Source organism: Macrobrachium rosenbergii, chromosome 1 (genome assembly GCF_040412425.1).
Source record: "Macrobrachium rosenbergii isolate ZJJX-2024 chromosome 1, ASM4041242v1, whole genome shotgun sequence".
In the NCBI taxonomy this organism is placed as follows: Eukaryota; Metazoa; Arthropoda; class Malacostraca; order Decapoda; family Palaemonidae; genus Macrobrachium; species Macrobrachium rosenbergii.
The window spans coordinates 7,022,102-7,044,593 of NC_089741.1; the positions used below are offsets into that span (position 1 = coordinate 7,022,102).

At 31.0% G+C, this 22,492-nt stretch overlaps 1 protein-coding gene across 1 annotated transcript in view; it reads right to left on the reverse strand.

Moving 5' to 3' along the window:
• The window catches only part of LOC136851922 (uncharacterized), a 489,330-nt gene extending 466,839 nt beyond the window's left edge, over positions 1-22,491 (reverse strand). Inside the window, exon 1 of the mRNA XM_067126612.1 lies at positions 20,583-22,491. Within this exon, the coding sequence (XP_066982713.1) occupies positions 20,583-21,807 (1,225 nt within the window). The 5' untranslated portion in view covers positions 21,808-22,491. The remainder of the gene's footprint in view (positions 1-20,582) is intronic.
• Between the last annotated feature and the right edge of the window lies 1 nt (position 22,492).

Consider the following 22,492-nt stretch of genomic DNA (forward strand, 5'->3'; position numbering starts at 1 on the left):
AATTTTAAGGGTGGAACATGAAGGGGAACTTTTTAAGGATGAAATATTAAAGGGGGTCTTATTAAGGGGCGAATATGAAGGGAGAACTTAAGGGTGGAACATGAAAGTGGAACTTATCAAGGGTGGAATGTGAAAGGGGAACTTAATGGTGGAATATGAAGGGAGAACCTAAGGGTGGAACATGAATGGGGAATCTTTTAAGGTTGAAACATGTAGGGGAACTTATTAAGGGTGGAACATGAAGGGTATGGGTACAGGTATGGTATAGATATGGGTATTGGATGGAATGGATATGGATATGGGTATAAGTATGGGTATATGTATGGTACGGATATGGTTATGGTATGGCATGGATGCGGATATGGTATATGGGTATGGTACAGATATGGTATGGGTAAGGGTATGGTTATGGGTATGGGTATGGTGCAGATATAGGAGCTAGCAAATGTCAGTAATAGTGAGTATCTGATATATTTAATTGTGTGTGTGTATTATATATATAATTCTAATAGCCACAATGCCCTCTTAACTTCTCGAATTCTTCGCGCTTTTTTGGATATGCTTGTGACTACGAAGCCATAAGATCCAAACACAAGAAATTGAACAGACTGTGATGGCCGGTCGCGGGAAACGAACCCGCATCACCATAACCACAAGGAGGTCCCGTTGTTGACCTGACCACGAGAAGGATAAAAGTCTATTATCTCTTGTACATACATATACCTGTCGTTTTCAGATATATTTATTAGAGCTGGAATAGACCCATCCTCACCATCGTAGCCAAGTGGGCAATCGTTTTTATTGCTTTTTAGGCTGAAATATATATGTAGCATCCACTGGTCACTTTTACCAGACACATATGTAATTTAATAGCCACAATGCTATGTATATATATATATATATATATATATATATATATATATATATATATATATATATATATATATATATATATATATATATATATATATATATATATATATATATATATATATATATATATATATATATATATATATATATATATATATATATATATATATATATATATATATATATTAATACGAGTTCGAGGGCGGTCTTTTGTTTAATTCTCTGTTTTAAGCACAGTGCTTGTCATCTCACTTACTCTGAGATGTGTTTGGTAGCGAAAGCCGACTTGATGTGTCAGCTGATCTTTCATCTTCATATCATAAGTTATTAATTAAACCTAACTAAATTCCAAGGCCTACTGGAATGAGACACTGAGGTACAAAACTACACTTTATTGACAGAAATAACGGAAATAACTTTAAATAATCTACGAAATGGAAATAGAGTGATTCACACATGTCTATAAAAATCTACCGAATCGTGCCCAAGCATACAGTAGACATCAGCTTGTACAAGCGAAACACATAAACAACCCATCTGTCATCCAAACAATAATAAATGTCACCAAAGATCATAATAAAAGTCATATCAAATACAAGTAAAAAATACACCACTTCCTATATCGAAGAGGAAGGTGGAACTCCTGTAACGGGAAAAAGATATCATTATATTAACCATACTCAAAAAGAGTCAAAACGATTCACAAGATTTCACTGCAACATAAATGGGTTTTCCAACATCTGAAAATGAGTTTTACTCACTTCACAAGAGTCCTCTGGAACACAGTCTCCATGTGTGTGCTTCCCTTTGCACCGTTCACATACTCAGTTATACAAATAACGGATCGCAGTGCCCACTCATTCAGTGATCCCTCCCATTAATATTCATTCTTCAACGGACATATGAACACACTCTCGTGTCATCCCCAACGAGTTCAATGGTCGACAAGGACACGCCCTCTGTACTCCAAGGCGTCACCAGGTACTTGGTCATACGAATATACTCCACCAGAGTTAAGCATTCCCGGTGCATCGCTTCGATGTCTAACCACGCAGAATCTGTGCACTTTCAACGTGACCCAGCCCAGGAAAATGCAGTGATATTCTCTTCATATCCGGATCTGTAACTAGAAAACCTTCTAGAAGCTTCAGTGCTGAAATTGCGCTTCTATTTACACGTGGGTTGTTAACTTAGGGTCTCTAAGAACGTTTACTTCTTGCTGAATGCGAAAAACACCCAAGCATTTCGTTACATGCTGTATTCAGTCATAAAATCTCACGCCTTCGAAAAGCTATCACATTCTTTTCCCAACCCAAAAGGTCACCTTTCATGACCCATTATATATATATATATATATATATATATATATATATATATATATATATATATATATATATATATATATATATATATATATATATATATATATATATAAAATTGAGTGTGCGTGTATCAACTAATACGACTGCGTTTGATTTCTAAAACTTATCAGGAAATGTAATCCTAACTTCCTTCTTCTCTAAAAATTGTGGACGCTTTCTAAATTCCAATAATTCCCAAGACAGGGTGTATGATCTAAACCCAATATATCTGTAAAAGTTGAGGTTTCACGATCGGTAGTATTTCTTTAATTCATCCACTATTAAAACGCAACCCATTTCATCACCATGGTTAAGACAGGCTCGTTAGGGTTCATTATTTCATCTGATCACGAAGTTAGTCAAAATGACTTCTTTCCCTTCATCTGACTGATAAACTTTTGAAACTCAGTTTTATTGGATATGGTTTGCAAACATTTCAAAAGATAATCTTCTGCCAATACATAAGAATTTTAGGTTCATGTAGATAACATAATTGCAACGGCTTGGGAAATCAGCAAGTTTGAAACTCTGCACATTAAATGAAAAAGATTACGTATGAATGAACAATTTTAGTTGTCCTCACGAGCAGTGTCGCTTTACGTCAGCCATTAGTTAAACCCTTTCCATGACATCACTATAGTGGTGGTGGGTTCATTTTAACTATATACTGGGAAAAAAATATCTAAGCTCGATAGGTATGTGGATGCATATGCAGCAATGTCCGTCTCCTCTTCCTTATGTATGATTAGCATGGTGTTTAAATTCAAATCCCGTGACTCTATAATCAGCCCAAGACCTCACGTATCTACATATAATTTTCCTCATATATCATTTGGAGATATTAGGTTCTCGGAGAGAGAAAATATCTAAAATGTTTCGGAGAGGGAGAATGTATAAACAAATGTGTATAACTTATGGTGGTTATGACCAATGCTAATCCTTCATTTCAACATTATCAAAATACTTTCTATTCAGTCATCAGTTTGGCCAGCCCTATGAGAGCTGATAGTCAGATCAGTGGTCTGGTTAAACTATTTTAATAATAATGGTGAGGGTGAGTCTGTCTGATCACGGGAGGTTTACTCGTACATAAGGCGAAATAAGTCCTCATCTTCTTAGTGTGTTTATGTGTGTATGTGAATGAATGTAAGATCGAGGTCGAACACTTCTACATAGAATTTACCTTTAATATCTGTCTACCAGGTAAAAAGCTACCAAACAGACAACTAAAAAAATTACGGCAAGTCAGAAGATGAGAAGAATTCCAAAAGTCAAATTTAAGAGGTTGTGAGAGAAAGGCGTGACTGCACAGTTCGCGATGTAAAAAATGGGCGGTGGGCGCAGAGGAAATAATGTCCCGCTTCTTTTTCTAGACCGACTTAGAGTGCTGCTGGATTGGATGAGGTTCCTCTGGCCACTTCAATTCTAGTAGTGTGGCTAGTTTGTGAATGATGCAGTGTTGTCTAAGGATGATGAAGAGAAACTGCAAAGGTTAGTGAATGAATTTGAAAGTGTTTATTGTAAGTCAAAGTTGAAAGGCACTGTGAGCTGTAGTAAGACTGTGAGGCTAAATGAAATCCAGAAAAGGGAAGGAATAAAGATTAATGTGGATGATGAAAGTGTGGAAACAGTAATTCATACGGATATTTGGGAGCAACTATTGTAAAGGACAATAGGAGAATGAAGAAGAGGTGAGTCACAGAGAAGATGAAGTAACTAAGGAAGGCAGCAGGGTAGCCTATATGAAGCTGTTGTTGAGCTAACTCTCCTTAATGGAAGTGAACTGAGAATTTTGAACGCAACTAAAGCAAAAAAATATTGAGGTGAGAATAATACTGTATTATTGCCATATATGTGGCATATGGAAAATTGGAAAAGTGAGGAAAACCGGGTAAGAACTAATAACATCAGTGCTAGTGAATGGCTTAAGATACCTTGTTCACATGGGAAAAAATATGGAGCAACAGGTTGGTGATGAGGTTGTAGATTTCACCGATGGTGTGGAAGCAGCTTTGAAGAGTAGAGTTTCGACATCCAATCGCTGGTGCAGCATGTGCATAAGAATCCCATGAATTACCGGTCTGTTCTCAATAGGTACATGAGGTAGGTAATGTCGTAAAAGTTTTCTGAACACGGAATTATTCTTTGGCATCAGTTGATAAGAGAAAATTGACAGATTCTTGGCTTATTTTTTTCACCGGAAGAAGTCCCTACCTTGATAATGACTGTTATTGATTTCATAGATACATAGATATGTTACAGAGAGACTATTATAGAAACTATTACTGAGGCTATCACAAAGAGTGGGACACGTGGTCTTATCAATATGAGTCAGAACATTCGAGAGAGGGAAAGAGCAGTGTTGATCAAACACAAAAGACAATACAAAAAATTAACGGCTATTCCGAGACAGGTAGCTACAAGAAATCTCAGCAGTCTAGAGCACACAAAGAAAGGTGAAAGGTTAAGATAAACACTTTGCAACTACCTGTTGTGGATTCAATGGCGAGATAAAGAGAATGGTGAATAGAAAATGGTGAACAAAAAATAGTGAGGATGGAATGGTGAAAGGTGTAACATATCAAGGATAGTGAACAGTGACGTAGTCGACACACCTTATGAACTGTGACGTGATTATGAAAGAAAAGACATCACCACTCAAGCACTATACAAGAGGGAGGAGAAGAGAAGGAAAGCAGTGTCTTAGGGTGGTACATTGGGCGAAGGGGTCGTCGTGCTGAAGGTATGGGGAGTGACCCATCTCTCGGTGTAGACAAGACTTAGAAATTTTCACATCTCTTTCTGATTGACTCTAATTTAATGGCCAAGTTTGGGGACTTAGTTTATCTTAGTCTCTAGCCTCGGTGGCTCCAGTGAAGCAGCTTATTCTCAGATGATGGAAATTTTATATACTCCAAGGGACAATTAAGAGAAAAACTACTATATCCGGTTGATTAACCTTGAAGATTAGACTGTCATCTGAAATAAGATTATTTGTTCCTAAGAGAGGTTTGAACCCACAAACGCTCTCTACTCATGTTACCTTAGATTTACACACTATCTATAACAGAGTAGGTAAATCGCTCCCAGCGTTAATGGGATTTAAAAGAGAGGCCATGGAAAAAGGAGAAAAAAAATTGTGCAGCGAACAATAGGACAAGTGAAAAAAAAAATATCACGACACGGTGTAAAATTTTCCTCCGTAAACACAACGCCATTTAAAGTTTACAAAACACCAGCCCATTACAGCCAAAACCTAGGTAACATACAGTACAGCTCTGCATAGAAAACGAGAAAGAGAGAGAGAAGTTACCTTAGATTTACTCTCTATCTACAACATACGTATATATATATATATATATATATATATATATATATATATATATATATATATATATATATATATATATATATATATATATATATATATATATATATATATATATATATATATATATATATATATATATATATATATATATATATATATATATATATATATATATATATATATATATATATATATATATATATATAATATATATATAACTGAATCACAAAAATATGGAACGTGATGAATACATAAATAAAGACAAAATCTACAGAAGGAAAGGCTTTTCGACTTATAGTCATTTACTTTGCAGACTGAAGAAATGTAAAAGTAAGTTCACAAAGAAGGCTCATATAAATGACGGATGGGGATTACAAAGGAAAAAATATGTACCTGGAATCCAACACAATTGAATAATTAGTAGAACTGTCAAAACAGGATTAAGTATTTAAGAGGTTTTACAAAGGATTAGGCCCAACTGTTCAGAAGCAGGGACAGGACAATTAAAAGATTACACAAGGAGGTGGCTGACCACCAAAAAGTACAGCTCAATAATTCTCTTTTTTTTGGTAAAAATAAAAATTTTTGCAAGATGAACATTTTTACAATATATATATATATATATATATATATATATATATATATATATATATATATATATATATATATATATATATATATATATATATATATATATAAAATGCTAATACATAGAAAATATATATAAGGTAACTAATTTGTAATTAAGTCAGGGATTTTATCTTTGAGGTCATTCTTGAACATTTTTCTAATACAGAGGTCCAAATAATACATGCCAGGGCTAAGGTTAAAACTACAGCTGGAAGTAAGCTGCATAATAGTAGATTCTAAAAGATTTCGTGAAGAGAAATCTTTCGATTTGGCAATCACTGAACTTTCAGTCCAATTTATCCTGTGAGAGTTTTCACTTAAATGAATGAATATAGCATTGGATGTTTGCCCAGTTTTGACAGAATACTATGTTGTTTAATATGCACATGTATAGCCTTGCTAGATTGGCTAATATAAAAAGAGGGGCAGTCCAAACATGAAATTTTATATATATTATGTTGTTGTTTTCTTCAGGGCTATTTTTATTAATATTCCCTTAAGTGTGTTATTATAGGAAAAAACGAGGTTGACATTAAAAGATTTTAACAATGATTTTATGTTTTCGAAACCACTAAAATAAGGCAAGCTAAGAATGTTGTTAAGGGTTTTTTTCTCCATGTTCCATGTTACTTTCACTATAAAACTTTTTGTGGGCTTTATTATAACAAATATCTAGTGTATGTGAAGGATAACAAAAATCTGTCCCTACTTTTCTTATGCATTCAATTTCTTGATCCAAATACTGGGGACTGACAATGCGCAAAACTCGTAAAAACATACGAAGAAAATATTGATATTTTGACAATAAGGTGATGGCCTGAATAGAAATGAACATAAGTTAAGTTGTTAGTTGGTTTCCTATGATTTTAAATTGAAATGGTTCTCTCTGTATTAAAATATCTAAGAAAGGGAGACAATTGTCTTTTTCTGATTCTAAAGCAAAGTTAACAGATGTATCTGGTTATTCAAATGAGAGAGTAAATCATTTACATCAGTACCAGCAGGCAAAACACCTAAAATATCGTCAACATATCTATACCACTTTGAAGGAGTGTAAATGATATTAGGTAAATATCGTTTTTCAAAGAATTCCATATACAAGTTTGAGAGGAGTGAGGATAAAGGGTTGCCCATTGCCATACCAAATATTTGTTGGTAAAATTCACCATTGAATATAAACTTACAATCACAAATGCATAACCTAGTGAGTGAAATAATGTGACTTATAGGTAGAAGTAATTCATGATGGATTAGTTCATTACTAAGATACTCTAAAATAGAAGCTTTAGGGACTTCAGTAAAAAGAGAACAAACATAAAAACTAACGAATCTATCAATGGGGCAAAAAGTTATTTTGTTTAATTTATCAACTAAATCTGGACAATTATATATGTGAGAATCGGAGATAGTTCCAAGTAACGGTGACAAGAGCTTGGTAATATATTTCGTAAGTTTAAATGATATTGAACCAACAGTACTGATAATAGGCCGCATGGTATTATTCTCTTTGTAAGTTTATACAAATCCGTACAAGTAAGGTAACGAGGGAAATTTTACTGACAACTGACCTATCAGTTCTTTTTTTATCTTTAAGGGTTTTTTCAAAGATGTATATATATATATATATATATATATATATATATATATATATATATATATATATATATACACATATACACACTATATATATATATATATATATATATATATATATATATATATATATATATATATATATACATATACATATATATCTATCTATATATATATATATATATATATATATATATATATATATATATATATATATATATATATATATATATATATAAATATATATATATACATACACACATATATAGGTATATCTTATATATAAAAGTGAATGTTTGTATATTTGTATATTTTTTGTATATTTGCCCATATATTCGTGGACTATAGAAACATGAACTGCTTGACCAATCTCGACAAAATCTGGCACATGGCCATCATATGACCCAACTTAGATAATGGGGAGGTTTCAAACCTGTACACCCGCCCCCTTCCCCTTCCCATTATTAAAAATGCTTTTTTCTGGGGTTAATAATTCTGTATCAAGATTTACTTTTCTTTCCTGTGATTAATAATTCTGTATCAATGTTTACTTTTCTTTCCTGTGATTAAATAATTCTGTATCAAGGTTTACTTTTCTTTCCTGTGATTAGTAATTCTGTATCAAGGTTTACTTTCCTTTCCTGTGAATAATAATTCTGTATAAAGGTTTACTTTTCTTTCTTGTGATTAATAATTCTGTATCAAGGCTTACTTTTCTTTCCTGTGATTAATAATTCTGTATCAAGGTTTACTTTTTTTCCCTGTGATTAATAATTCTGTATCAAGGTTTACTTTTCTTTCTTGTGATTAACAATTCTGTATCAAGGTTTATTTTTCTTTCCAGTGATTAATAATTCTGTATCAAGGTTTACTTTTCTTTCCTGTGATCAATAATTCTGTATCAAGGTTTTTTTCTTTCCTGTGATTAATAATTTTGTATCAAGGTTTACTTTTCTTTCCTGTGGTTAATAATTCTGTATTAAAGTTTACTTTTCTTTCCTGTTATTAATAATTCTAGATTAAGGTTTACTTTCCTTTCCTGTGATTAATAATTCTGTACCAAGGTTTACTTTTCTTTCCTGTGATTAATAATTCTGTATCAAGGTTTACTTTTCTTTCCTGTGGTTAATAATTCTGAATGGAAGTTTGCTTTCCTTTCCTGTGATTAATAATTCTGTATCAATGTTTACTTTTCTTTCCTGTGATTAATAATTCTGTATCAAGGTTTACTTTTCTTTCCTGTGATTATTAATTCTGTATCAGGTTTACTTTTCTTTACTGTGATTAATAAATCTGTGTCAAGGTTTCTTTTTCTTCCCTGTGATTAATAATTCTGTATCAAAGTTTACTTTTCTTTCCTGTGATTAAGAATTCTGTATAAAGGTTTACTTTTCTTTCCTATGGTTGATAATTCTGTATCAAGTATTACTTTTCTTTCCTGTCATTAATAATTCTGTATCAAACTTACTTTCCTTTCCTTTCCTTTGATTGATAATTCTGTATCAAGTATTACTTTTCTTTCCTATGATTAATAATTCTGTATCAAGATTTTCTTTCCTTTCCTGTCATTGATAATTCTGTATCAAGTTTTACTTTTCTTTCCTGTGATTAATAATTCTGTATCAAGGTTTATTTTCCTTTCCCGTGGTTAATAATTTTGTATCAACGTTTATTTTTCTTTCCTGTGATTAATAATTCTGTATCAAGGTTTACTTTCCTTTCGTGTGATTAATAATTCTGTATCAAGGTTTACTTTTCTTTCCTGTGATTAATAATTCTGTCTCAAGGTTAATTTTCATTTCATGTGATTAACAATTCTGTTTCAAGTATTACTTTTCTTTCCTGTGATTAATAATTCTGTATCAAGGTTTACTTTCCTTTCCTGTCATTGATAATTCTGTATCAAGGCTTACTTTTCTTTCCTGTGATTAATAATTCTGTATCAAAGTTTATTTCCTCTCATGTCATTGATAATTCTGTATCAAGGTTTACTTTTCTTTCCTGTGATTAATAATTCTGTATCAAGGTTTACTTTCCTTTCGTGTGATTAATAATTCTGCATCAAGGTTTACCTTTCTTTCCTGTGATTAATAATTCTGTATCAAGGATTACTTTTCTTTCCTGTGATCAATAATACTGTATTAAGGTTTACTTTTCTTTCCTGTGATTAATAATTTTGTATCAAGGTTTATTTTTCTTTCCTGTGATTAATAATTCTGCATCAAGGTTTATTTTCCTTTCCTGTGATTAATAATTTTGTATCAAGGTTTATTTTCCTTCCCTGTGATTAATAATTTTGTATCAAGGTTTACTTTCCTTTCCTGTGATCAATAATTCTATATCAAGGTTTACTTCTCTTTCCTGTGATTAATAATTCTGTTTTAATGTTTACTTTCCTTCCCTGTGATTAATAATTCTGTATCAAGGTTTACTTTTCTTTCCTGTGATTAATAATTCTGCATCAGGGTTTACTTTTCTTTCCTGTGATTGATAATTCTGTATCAAGGTTTACTTTTCTTTACTGTGATTAATAATTCTGTATCATCGTTTACTATTCTTTCCTGTGATTAATAATTCTGTATCAAGGTTTACTTTTCTTTCCTGTGATTAATAATTCTGTATCAAGGTTTACTTTTCTTTCCTGTGATTAATAATTTTGTTTCAAGGTTTATTTTTCTTTCCTGTGATTAATAATTCTGTTTCAAGGTTTACTTTTCTTTCCTGTTATTAATAATTCTGTATCAAGGTTTACTTTTCTTTCCTGTGATTAATAATTCTGTATCAAGGTTTACTTTTCTTTCCTGTGATTAATAATTCTGTATCAAGGTTTACTTTTCATTCCTATTATTAATGATTCTGTATCAAGGTTTGCTTTCCTTTCCTGTGATTAATAATTGTTTTAAGGTTTACTTTCCTTTTCTGTGATTAATAATTCTGTATCAAGGTTTACTTTTCTTTCTTGTGATTAATAATTCTATATCAAGGTTTATTTTTCTTTCCTGTATCTAATAATTCTGTATCGAGGTTTACTTTCCTTTCCTATGATTAATAGTTCTGTATCAAGATTTACTTTCCTTTCCTGTGATTAATAATTCTGTATCAAGGTTTACTTTTCTTTCCTGTGATTAATAATTCTATATCAAGGTTTACCTTTCTTTCCTGTGGTTAATAATTCTGTGTCAAGGTTTACTTTCCTTTCCTATGATTAATAATTCTGTATCAAGGTTTACTTTTCTTTCCTGTGATTAATAATTCTGTATCAAGGATTACTTTTCTTTCCTGTGATTAATAATTCTGTATAAAGATTTACTTTTCTTTCCTGTGATTGATAATTTTGTATCAAGGTTTACTTTTCTTTCCTGTGATTAATAATTTTGCATCATGGTTTATTTTTCTTTCCTGTTATTAATAATTCTGTATCAAGATTTAGTTTTCTACCTGTCATTAATGATGCTCTAACAAAGATTGCTTTTCTCGTCTGTGATTAATAATTCTGTATCAAGTTTTACTTTACTTTCCTGTGATTAATAATTCTGTTTTAATGTTTATTTTCCTTTCCTGTGATTAATAATTCTGTATCAAGATTTCCTTTCCTTTCCTGTGATTAATAATTCTGTGTCAATGTTTACTTTTCTTTCCTGTGATTAATAATTCTGTATCAAGGTTTACCTTTCTTTCCTGTGGTTAATAATTCTGTGTCAAGGTTTACTTTCCTTTCCTATGATTAACAATTCTGTATCAAGGTTTACTTTTCTTTCCTGTGATTAATAATTCTGTATCAAGGATTACTTTTCTTTCCTGTGATTAATAATTCTGTATCAAGATTTACTTTTCTTTCCTGTGATTGATAATTTTGTTCCATGGTTTACTTTTCTTAACTGTTATTAATAATTTTGCATCATGGTTTATTTTTCTTTCCTGTTATTAATAATTCTCTATCAAGGTATAGTTTCCTACCTGTCATTAATGATTCTGTAACAAAGATTACTTTTCTCGTCTGTGATTAATAATTCTGTATCAAGGTTTACTTTTCTTTCCTGTGATTAATAATTCTGTTTTAAGGTTTATTTTCCTTTCCTGTGATTAATAATTCTTTATCAAGGTTTACTTTCCTTTCCTGTGATTAATAATTCTGTATTAAGGTTTACTTTTCTTTCCTGTGATTAATAATTCTGTATCAGTGTTTACTTTTCTTTCCTGTGATTAGTAATTCTGTATCAAGGTTTACTTACCTTTCCTGTGAATAATAATTCTGTATAAAGGTTTACGTTTCTTTCTTGTGATTAATAATTATGTATCAAGGCTTACTTTTCTTTCCTGTGAGTAATAATTCTGTATTAAGGTTTAATTTTTTTCCCTGTGATTAATAATTCTGTATCAAGGTTTACTTTTCTTTCTTGTGATTAACAATCCTGTATCAAGGTTTATTTTTCTTTCCTGTGATTAATAATTCTGTATCAAGGTTTACTTTTCTTTCCTGTGATCAATTATTCTGTATCAAGGTTTTTTCTTTCCTGTGATTAATAATTCTGTATCAAGGTTTACTTTTCTTTCCTGTGATCAATTATTCTGTATCAAGGTTTTTTCTTTCCTGTGATTAATAATTCTGTATCAAGGTTTACTTTTCTTTCTTGTGGTTAATAATTCTGTATTAAAGTTTACTTTTCTTTCCTGTTATTAATAATTCTAGATTAAGGTTTACTTTCCTTTCCTGTGATTAATAATTGTGTATCAAGGTTTACTTTTCTTTCTTGTGATTAATAATTCTGTATCAAGGTTTACTTTTCTTTCCTGTGGTTAATAATTCTGTATTGAAGTTTGCTTTCCTTTCCTGTGATTAATAATTCTGTATCAATGTTTACTTTTCTTTCCTGTGATTAATAATTCTGTATTAAGTTTTACTCTTCTTTCCTGTGATTAATAATTCTGTATCAGGTTTACGTTTCTTTACTGTGATTAATAAATCTGTGTCAAGGTTTATTTTTCTTCCCTGTGATTAATAATTCTGTATCAAAGTTTACTTTTCTTTCCTGTGATTAATAATTCTGTATAAAGGTTTACTTTTCTTTCCTATGATTGATAATTCTGTATCAAGTATTACTTTTCTTTCCTGTGATTAATAATTCTGTATCAAAGTTTACTTTCCTTTCCTTTGATTGATAATTCTGTATCAAGTTTTACTCTTCTTTCCTGTGATTAATAATTCTGTATCAGGTTTACGTTTCTTTACTGTGATTAATAAATCTGAGTCAAGGTTTATTTTTCTTCCCTGTGATTAATAATTCTGTATCAACGTTTACTTTTCTTTCCTGTGATTAATAATTCTGTATAAAGGTTTACTTTTCTTTCCTATGATTGATAATTCTGTATCAAGTATTACTTTTCTTCCCTGTGATTAATAATTCTGTATCAAAGTTTACTTTTCTTTCCTGTGATTAATAATTCTGTATAAAGGTTTACTTTTCTTTCCTATGATTGATAATTCTGTATCAAGTATTACTTTTCTTTCCTGTGATTAATAATTCTGTATCAAAGTTTACTTTCCTTTCCTTTGATTGATAATTCTGTATCAAGTTTTACTCTTCTTTCCTGTGATTAATAATTTGTATCAGGTTTACGTTTCTTTACTGTGATTAATAAATCTGAGTCAAGGTTTATTTTTCTTCCCTGTGATTAATAATTCTGTATCAAAGTTTACATTTCTTTCCTGTGATTAATAATTCTGTATAAAGGTTTACTTTTTCTTTCCTATGATTGATAATTCTGTATCAAGTATTACTTTTCTTTCCTGTGATTAATAATTCTGTATCAAAGTTTACTTTCCTTTCCTTTGATTGATAATTCTGTAACAAGGTTTACTTTTCTTTCCTACGTTTAATAATTCTGTATCAAGATTTTCTTTCCTTTCCTGTCATTGATAATCCTGTATCAAGGTTTACTTTTCTTTCCTGTGATTAATAATTCTGTATCAAGGTTTATTTTCCTTTCCCGTGGTTAATAATTTTGTATCAACGTTTATTTTTCTTTCCTGTGATTAATAATTCTGTATCAAGGTTTACTTTCCTTTCATGTGATTAACAATTCTGTTTCAAGTATTACTTTTCTTTCCTGTGATTAATAATTCTGTATCAAGGTTTACTTTCCTTTCCTGTCGTTGATAATTCTGTATCAAGGCTTACTTTTCTTTCCTGTGATTAATAATTTTGTATCAAAGTTTACTTTCCTCTCATGTCATTGATAATTCTGTATCAAGGTTTACTTTTCTTTCCTGTGATTAATAATTCGGTATCAATGTTTACTTTCCTTTCGTGTGATTAATAATTCTGTATCAAGGTTTACTTTTTTTCCTGTGATTAATAATTCTGTATCAAGGATTACTTTTCTTTCCTGTGATCAATAATACTGTATTAAGGTTTACTTTTCTTTCCTGTGATTAATAATTTTGTATCAAGGTTTATTTTTTCTTTCCTGTGATTAATAATTCTGCATCAAGGTTTATTTTACTTTCCTGTGATTAATAATTTTGTATCAATCTTTATTTTCCTTTCCTGAGATTAATAATTTTGTATCAAGGTTTACTTTCCTTTCATGTGATAAATAATTCTATATAAAGGTTTACTTTTCTTTCCTGTGATTAATAATTCAGTTTTAATGTTTACTTTCCTTCCCTGTGATTAATAATTCTGTATCAAGGTTTACTTTTCTTTCCTGTGATTAATAATTCTGTCTCAAGGTTTACTTTCCTTTCATGTGATTAACAATTTGTTTCAAGTATTACTTTTCTTTCCTGTGATTAATAATTCTGTATCAAGGTTTACTTTCCTTTCCTGTCGTTGGTAATTCTGTATCAAGGCTTACTTTTCTTTCCTGTGATTAATAATTCTGTATCAAAGTTTACTTTCCTCTCGTGTCATTGATAATTCTGTATCAAGGTTAACTTTTCTTTCCTGTGATTAATAATTCTGTATCAAGGTTTACTTTCCTTTCGTGTGATTAATAATTCTGTATTAATGTTTACTTTTCTTTCCTGTGATTAATAATTCTGTATCAAGGATTACTTTTCTTTCCTGTGATCAATAATACTGTATTAAGGTTTACTTTTCTTTCCTGTGATTAATAATTTTGTATCAAGGTTTATTTTTCTTTCCTGTGATTAATAATTCTGCATCAAGGTTTATTTTCCTTTCCTGTGATTAATAATTTTGTATCAATCTTTATTTTCCTTTCCTGTGATTAATAATTTTGTATCAAGGTTTACTTTCCTTTCATGTGATCAATAATTCTATATCAACATTTACTTTTCTTTCCTGTGATTAATAATTCTGTTTTAATGTTTACTTTCCATCCCTGTGATTAATAATTCTGTATCAAGGTTTACTTTTCTTTCCTGTGATTAATGATTCTGTATCAGGGTTTACTTTTCTTTCCTGTGATTGATAATTCTGTATCAAGGTTTACTTTTCTTTACTGTGATTAATAATTCTGTATCAAGTATTACTTTTCTTCCCTGTGATTAATAATTCTGTATCAAAGTTTACTTTTCTTTCCTGTGATTAATAATTCTGTATAAAGGTTTACTTTTCTTTCCTATGATTGATAATTCTGTATCAAGTATTACTTTTCTTTCCTGTGATTAATAATTCTGTATCAAAGTTTACTTTCCTTTCCTTTGATTGATAATTCTGTATCAAGTTTTACTCTTCTTTCCTGTGATTAATAATTCTGTATCAGGTTTACGTTTCTTTACTGTGATTAATAAATCTGAGTCAAGGTTTATTTTTCTTCCCTGTGATTAATAATTCTGTATCAAAGTTTACATTTCTTTCCTGTGATTAATAATTCTGTATAAAGGTTTACTTTTCTTTCCTATGATTGATAATTCTGTATCAAGTATTACTTTTCTTTCCTGTGATTAATAATTCTGTATCAAAGTTTACTTTCCTTTCCTTTGATTGATAATTCTGTAACAAGGTTTACTTTTTCTTTCCTACGTTTAATAATTCTGTATCAAGATTTTCTTTCCTTTCCTGTCATTGATAATCCTGTATCAAGGTTTACTTTTTCTTTCCTGTGATTAATAATTCTGTATCAAGGTTTATTTTCCTTTCCGTGGTTAATAATTTTGTATCAACGTTTATTTTTCTTTCCTGTGATTAATAATTCTGTATCAAGGTTTACTTTCCTTTCATGTGATTAACAATTCTGTTTCAAGTATTACTTTTCTTTCCTGTGATTAATAATTCTGTATCAAGGTTTACTTTCCTTTCCTGTCGTTGATAATTCTGTATCAAGGCTTACTTTTCTTTCCTGTGATTAATAATTTTGTATCAAAGTTTACTTTCCTCTCTCATGTCATTGATAATTCTGTATCAAGGTTTACTTTTCTTTCCTGTGATTAATAATTCGGTATCAATGTTTACTTTCCTTTCGTGTGATTAATAATTCTGTATCAAGGTTTACTTTTCTTTCCTGTGATTAATAATTCTGTATCAAGGATTACTTTTCTTTCCTGTGATCAATAATACTGTATTAAGGTTTACTTTTCTTTCCTGTGATTAATAATTTTGTATCAAGGTTTATTTTTCTTTCCTGTGATTAATAATTCTGCATCAAGGTTTATTTTACTTTCCTGTGATTAATAATTTTGTATCAATCTTTATTTTCCTTTCCTGAGATTAATAATTTTGTATCAAGGTTTACTTTCCTTTCATGTGATAAATAATTCTATATAAAGGTTTACTTTTCTTTCCTGTGATTAATAATTCAGTTTTAATGTTTACTTTCCTTCCCTGTGATTAATAATTCTGTATCAAGGTTTACTTTTCTTTCCTGTGATTAATAATTCTGTCTCAAGGTTTACTTTCCTTTCATGTGATTAACAATTCTGTTTCAAGTATTACTTTTCTTTCCTGTGATTAATAATTCTGTATCAAGGTTTACTTTCCTTTCCTGTCGTTGGTAATTCTGTATCAAGGCTTACTTTTCTTTCCTGTGATTAATAATTCTGTATCAAAGTTTACTTTCCTCTCGTGTCATTGATAATTCTGTATCAAGGTTAACTTTTCTTTCCTGTGATTAATAATTCTGTATCAAGGTTTACTTTCCTTTCGTGTGATTAATAATTCTGTATTAATGTTTACTTTTCTTTCCTGTGATTAATAATTCTGTATCAAGGATTACTTTTCTTTCCTGTGATCAATAATACTGTATTAAGGTTTACTTTTCTTTCCTGTGATTAATAATTTTGTATCAAGGTTTATTTTTCTTTCCTGTGATTAATAATTCTGCATCAAGGTTTATTTTCCTTTCCTGTGATTAATAATTTTGTATCAATCTTTATTTTCCTTTCCTGTGATTAATAATTTTGTATCAAGGTTTACTTTCCTTTCATGTGATCAATAATTCTATATCAACATTTACTTTTCTTTCCTGTGATTAATAATTCTGTTTTAATGTTTACTTTCCATCCCTGTGATTAATAATTCTGTATCAAGGTTTACTTTTCTTTCCTGTGATTAATGATTCTGTATCAGGGTTTACTTTTCTTTCCTGTGATTGATAATTCTGTATCAAGGTTTACTTTTCTTTACTGTGATTAATAATTCTGTATCAACGTTTACTATTCTTTCCTGTGATTAATAATTCTGTATCAAGGTTTACATTTCTTTCCTGTGATTAATAATTCTGTATCAAGGTTTACATTTCTTTCCTGTGATTAATAATTCTGTATCAAGGTTTACTTTTCTTTCCTGTGATTAATAATTTTGTTTCAAGGTTTATTTTTCTTTCCTGTGATTAATAATTCTGTTTCAAGGTTTACTTTTCTTTCCTGTTATTAATAATTCTGTATCAAGGTTTACGTTTCTTTCCTGTGATTAATAATTCTATATCAAGGTTTATTTTTCTTTCCTGTATCTAATAATTATGTATCGAGGTTTACTTTCCTTTCCTATGATTAATAGTTCTGTATCAAGATTTACTTTCCTTTCCTGTGATTAATAATTCTGTATCAATGTTTACTTTTCTTTCCTGTGATTAATAATTCTATATCAAGGTTTACTTTTCTTTCCTGTGGTTAATAATTCTGTGTCAAGGTTTACTTTCCTTTCCTATGATCAATAATTCTGTATCAAGGTTTACTTTTCTTTCCTGTGATTAATAATTCTGTATCAAGGATTACTTTTCTTTCCTGTGATTAATAATTCTGTATCAAGATTTACTTTTCTTTCCTGTGATTGATAATTTTGTATCAAGGTTTACTTTTCTTTCCTGTGATTAATAATTTTGCATCATGGTTTATTTTTCTTTCCTATTATTAATAATTCTGTATCAAGATTTAGTTTTCTACCTGTCATTAATGATTCTGTAACAAAGATTACTTCTGTCGTCTGTGATTAATAATTCTGTATCAAGTTTTACTTTTCTTTCTTGTGATTAATAATTCTGCTTTAAGGTTTATTTTCCTTTCCTGTAATTAATAATTCTGTATCAAGATTTACTTTCCTTTCCTGTGATTAATAATTCTGTATCAATGTTTACTTTTCCTTCCTGTGATTAATAATTCTGTATCAAGGTTTACTTTTCTTTCCTGTGGTTAATAATTCTGTGTCAAGGTTTACTTTCCTTTCCTATGATTAATAATTCTGTATCAAGGTTTACTTTTCTTTCCTGTGATTAATAATTCTGTATCAAGGATTACTTTTCTTTCCTGTGATTAATAATTCTATATCAAGATTTACTTTTCTTTCCTGTGATTGATAATTTTGTATCAAGGTTTACTTTTCTTTCCTGTTATTAATAATTTTGCATCATGGTTTATTTTTCTTTCCTGTTATTAATAATTCTGTATCAAGGTTTAGTTTTCTACCTGTCATTAATGATTCTGTAACAAAGATTACTTTTCTCGTCTGTGATTAATAATTCTGTATCAAGGTTTACTTTTCTTTCCTGTGATTAATAATTCTGTTTTAAGGTTTATTTTTCTTTCCTGTGATTAATAATTCTTTATCAAGGTTTACTTTCCTTTCCTGTGATTAATAATTCCGTATTAAGGTTTACTTTTCTTTCCTGTGATTAATAATTCTGTATCAATGTTTACTTTCCTTTCCTATGATTAATAATTCTGTATCAAGGTTTACTTTCCTTTATTGTGATTAATAATTCTGTACCAAGGTTTACTTTTCTTTCCTGCGATTAATAATTCTGTATCAAGGTTTACTTTTCTTTCCCGTGATTAATAATTCTGTTTCAAGGTTTACTTTTCTTACCTGTGATTAATAATTCTGTATCAAGGTTTACTTTTCTTTCCTGTGATTAATAATTCTGTGTCAAGGTTTACTTTCCTTTCCTGTGATTAATAACTCTGTATCAAGATTTAGACAGTCACCACAGTAATACCTGGATAAAATTGGCAGTCACCACAGTAATACCTGGATAAAAAGGGACAGTCAGCACAGTAATCCTTGAATAAAAGGGACACACACATTACAGTAATACAGGGAGAAATGGGGTATTCACCACAGTAATACCACCTCTATAGGACGGACAGTCACCACAGTACTACCTGGAGAAATGAGACAGCCACCACACTAATATCTGGATAAAATGGACAGTCGGCACGGTAATACTTGGATATAAGGGACAGACAGATCAGTATTGCGTGGATAAATGGGACGGTCACCACAGTAATACCTAGGTGAACGGTCACCACAGTAATGTCTAGATAAAATGGACAGTCACCACAGTAATACCTGGATATAATGGACAGTCAGCACAGTAAAAGGAACAGACAGTATAGTGACACATGGATAAAAGGGACAGTCACCACAGGAATACCGGGAAAAAAAGGGAGTTACCACAGTAATGTGTGGATAAAACGGATAGTCAGCACAATAATACCTGGGTAAAAGGGACAGTCAGCACAGTAATACCTGGATGAATGGGCAGTTAGTACAGTAGTGCATGGATAAATGGGACAGTTACCACAGGAATTCCTGGATAAAAGGGACAGTCAGCACAATAATACTTGGATAAATGGCAAAGTCAGTAAAGTAATAACTGGATAAAAAGGGACAGTCACCACAGTAATACCTGGATAAAGTGACAGTCAGCACAGCCATACCTGGATAAAATGGACTGTCACTTCAGTAATCTTTGGAAAAATGGGACAGTCACGGCAGTAATATCTGGATAAATGGGACAGTCGGTACAGATACATTTGGATAAAAGGGCAGTTAGTACAGTAATTTCTGGATAAAAGGGACAGTAACCATAATAATACCTGGATAAATGGGACAATCAGAACAGTAATCTACACATAAAAGGGACAATCAGCATGGTAATTTCTGGATAAAAGGGACAGTCAGCATAAGGAGGTGCAATAAAATTTTTCTGAGACCTTCAGAGTTTTCCCAGGAGCTCCGGGCTGGTCATCTAATATATATATATATATATATATATATATATATATATATATATATATATATATATATATATATATATGCATATATATATATATATATATATATATATATATATAGATATATATATATATATATATATATATATATATATATATATATATATATATATATATTATATATATATATATATATATATATATATATATATATATATATATATATATATATATATATATATATATATATATATATATATATATATATATATATATATATATATATATATATATATATATATATATATATATATATATATATATATGCATACATTTTTCGTAAAGCATAAAGAGAATGCACACCAATGCCACTAACCTCTCCTTTTATGTCGGTGTGTCAGCTGTGACGGTATGTTCGTAGAGCTCTCTTCTAACAAATGCTGTTTGTTGCTGGCAGCATTTGACGTGTTTATAGACTGCAAAGGTTTCGCAGCAGAGTGTGTTGAGAAGTCCCCCAAATGCATTTTTCGTGAATTGTGAAGACTACGAAAGGTCTTTTCTTTCTTTTCCTCCCGAAAGTTTTTGTTCCTTTCCTTTCTCTTCCTCGCCCTTTTCCACCTCACTGAATAGTGCTTCAAAAGGAAGTTTTCAGTCAAAATAGAACAGAAGATAAGCCTACACATATTGTTTAATTCCTGGAGAATCTTCATCCCTATAACATCATATTTTTTTCTATCCCTCATAAGTCCAGGAGTAAGTGATAGCTCTCCTTTAGTTTCGTCATTCCTGAAACCTTTGTCTTTGTTCGTTCTCCTTCGTAGACGGTCAAAGGTTTCCCTCATGTTGACGCTAGAAACATATTTATCACGGTTGAGAGTTTCAAGTCTCTTAGTGATCGTGGCATTCGATTCGACGTTTTTCAGTTGCACGTGGATGCTACTAGCATTGCACTTTGCCATGTCGGTGGAGGAATACGAAAGTACGAAGTCATTTTGAAATTGAAGATGACGTAGTTTCATTCGTCTCTTTGATGAACTCATGAAATATTCCTCATTTATGATGCGATGCAGGAACTGCAGAGTGCGCCTCGAAATGGAGCAAAAACGATATAGCGGATTCGCCACAGACCCTTTCTTGCAACAGCAGGTCGAGTGTGAGGCTCCACCCCTCGACTTTCTGCATTTCCTGTTACAGGTGATGCTTCTGTCAGTTGAGATGGCATCAGGTTGAAGGGAGTCAGTCATTGGTATCCTTGTCAATGTGACTTTTTGAAGTGAATCTAAGTTCCTTTTGATATTTGACTCCATTGTACTCACAGCCTTTACTGTAGTGGCAAACTGACGGCCCCTCGCAGTTGCACAACGAACATTATCCCGGGCTTCCGCGGAAATTAAAGATATTAAGAAAATGACCACGACTGATCGGAAAAAAAGAGGTGACCATAACTCGACCCTTTTATAATGATTGCATGTCAAAGGAGCTGCAACAAAGGCATCTAAGGCAGGGGTCAAGCTTATGTTGGCTAAGCTACAGCTCATGTGAGGACTAAGAGGCAAAGGCAATAAGCCCCACATGAGTGAGTTCATATGTTGATCTGTCATGCAAAAATGCTCGGTCACTTGCTACTGCTATAATAATAATTAAGGCAGTTGACAATATTGTATAGCCCTTCTTACTGAAAGTGTTCCTTGGTATATACTTGTAATTCACAATTTTTTTCAAAGGTCAATCTTTCATTCTCACTCTGTAATTCAGACCGCATTACAACGAAAGCGTCAAATCCCGGGAACGAAGTTGCATCGTTCCTGATATGAATAATTTTCATAGAAGTCTTCTTTGGGATGATTCAATGACCATTCTTATTGCTTTATAAGGTATATTCTAGTTTTTGTTTTCAATAAATCTTAATATAATTAAAACGAAAATATAACCAGTATCTCCAGTTACCTGATCACTTGCACCTTTAAAAGCTCCTGTCCCTCACAACCGGGAATTTTCCGAGCGCAAGTCACTTCTCAATATCTCTCTAAGTAATATTTCTAGATATTTATTTCATCTTCATATGACATAAATTAGCTGTGACCGGACTCATTTTTTAACAGAGAAGTTTGTTGAAAACCGTTGCCTGTGGCATTCCGAATGCGCTGCATTTTGGCTTTTGAAAACGCCAAGAAAAAAAGAAGCAGCAGAAAAAATGAAGATTTCAAATCACTTGGATATATTTTCTATCAGACAAGTCTACGGAGAAGTACACAACGCTCTCCAACGAACGCCAAAGATTCACTG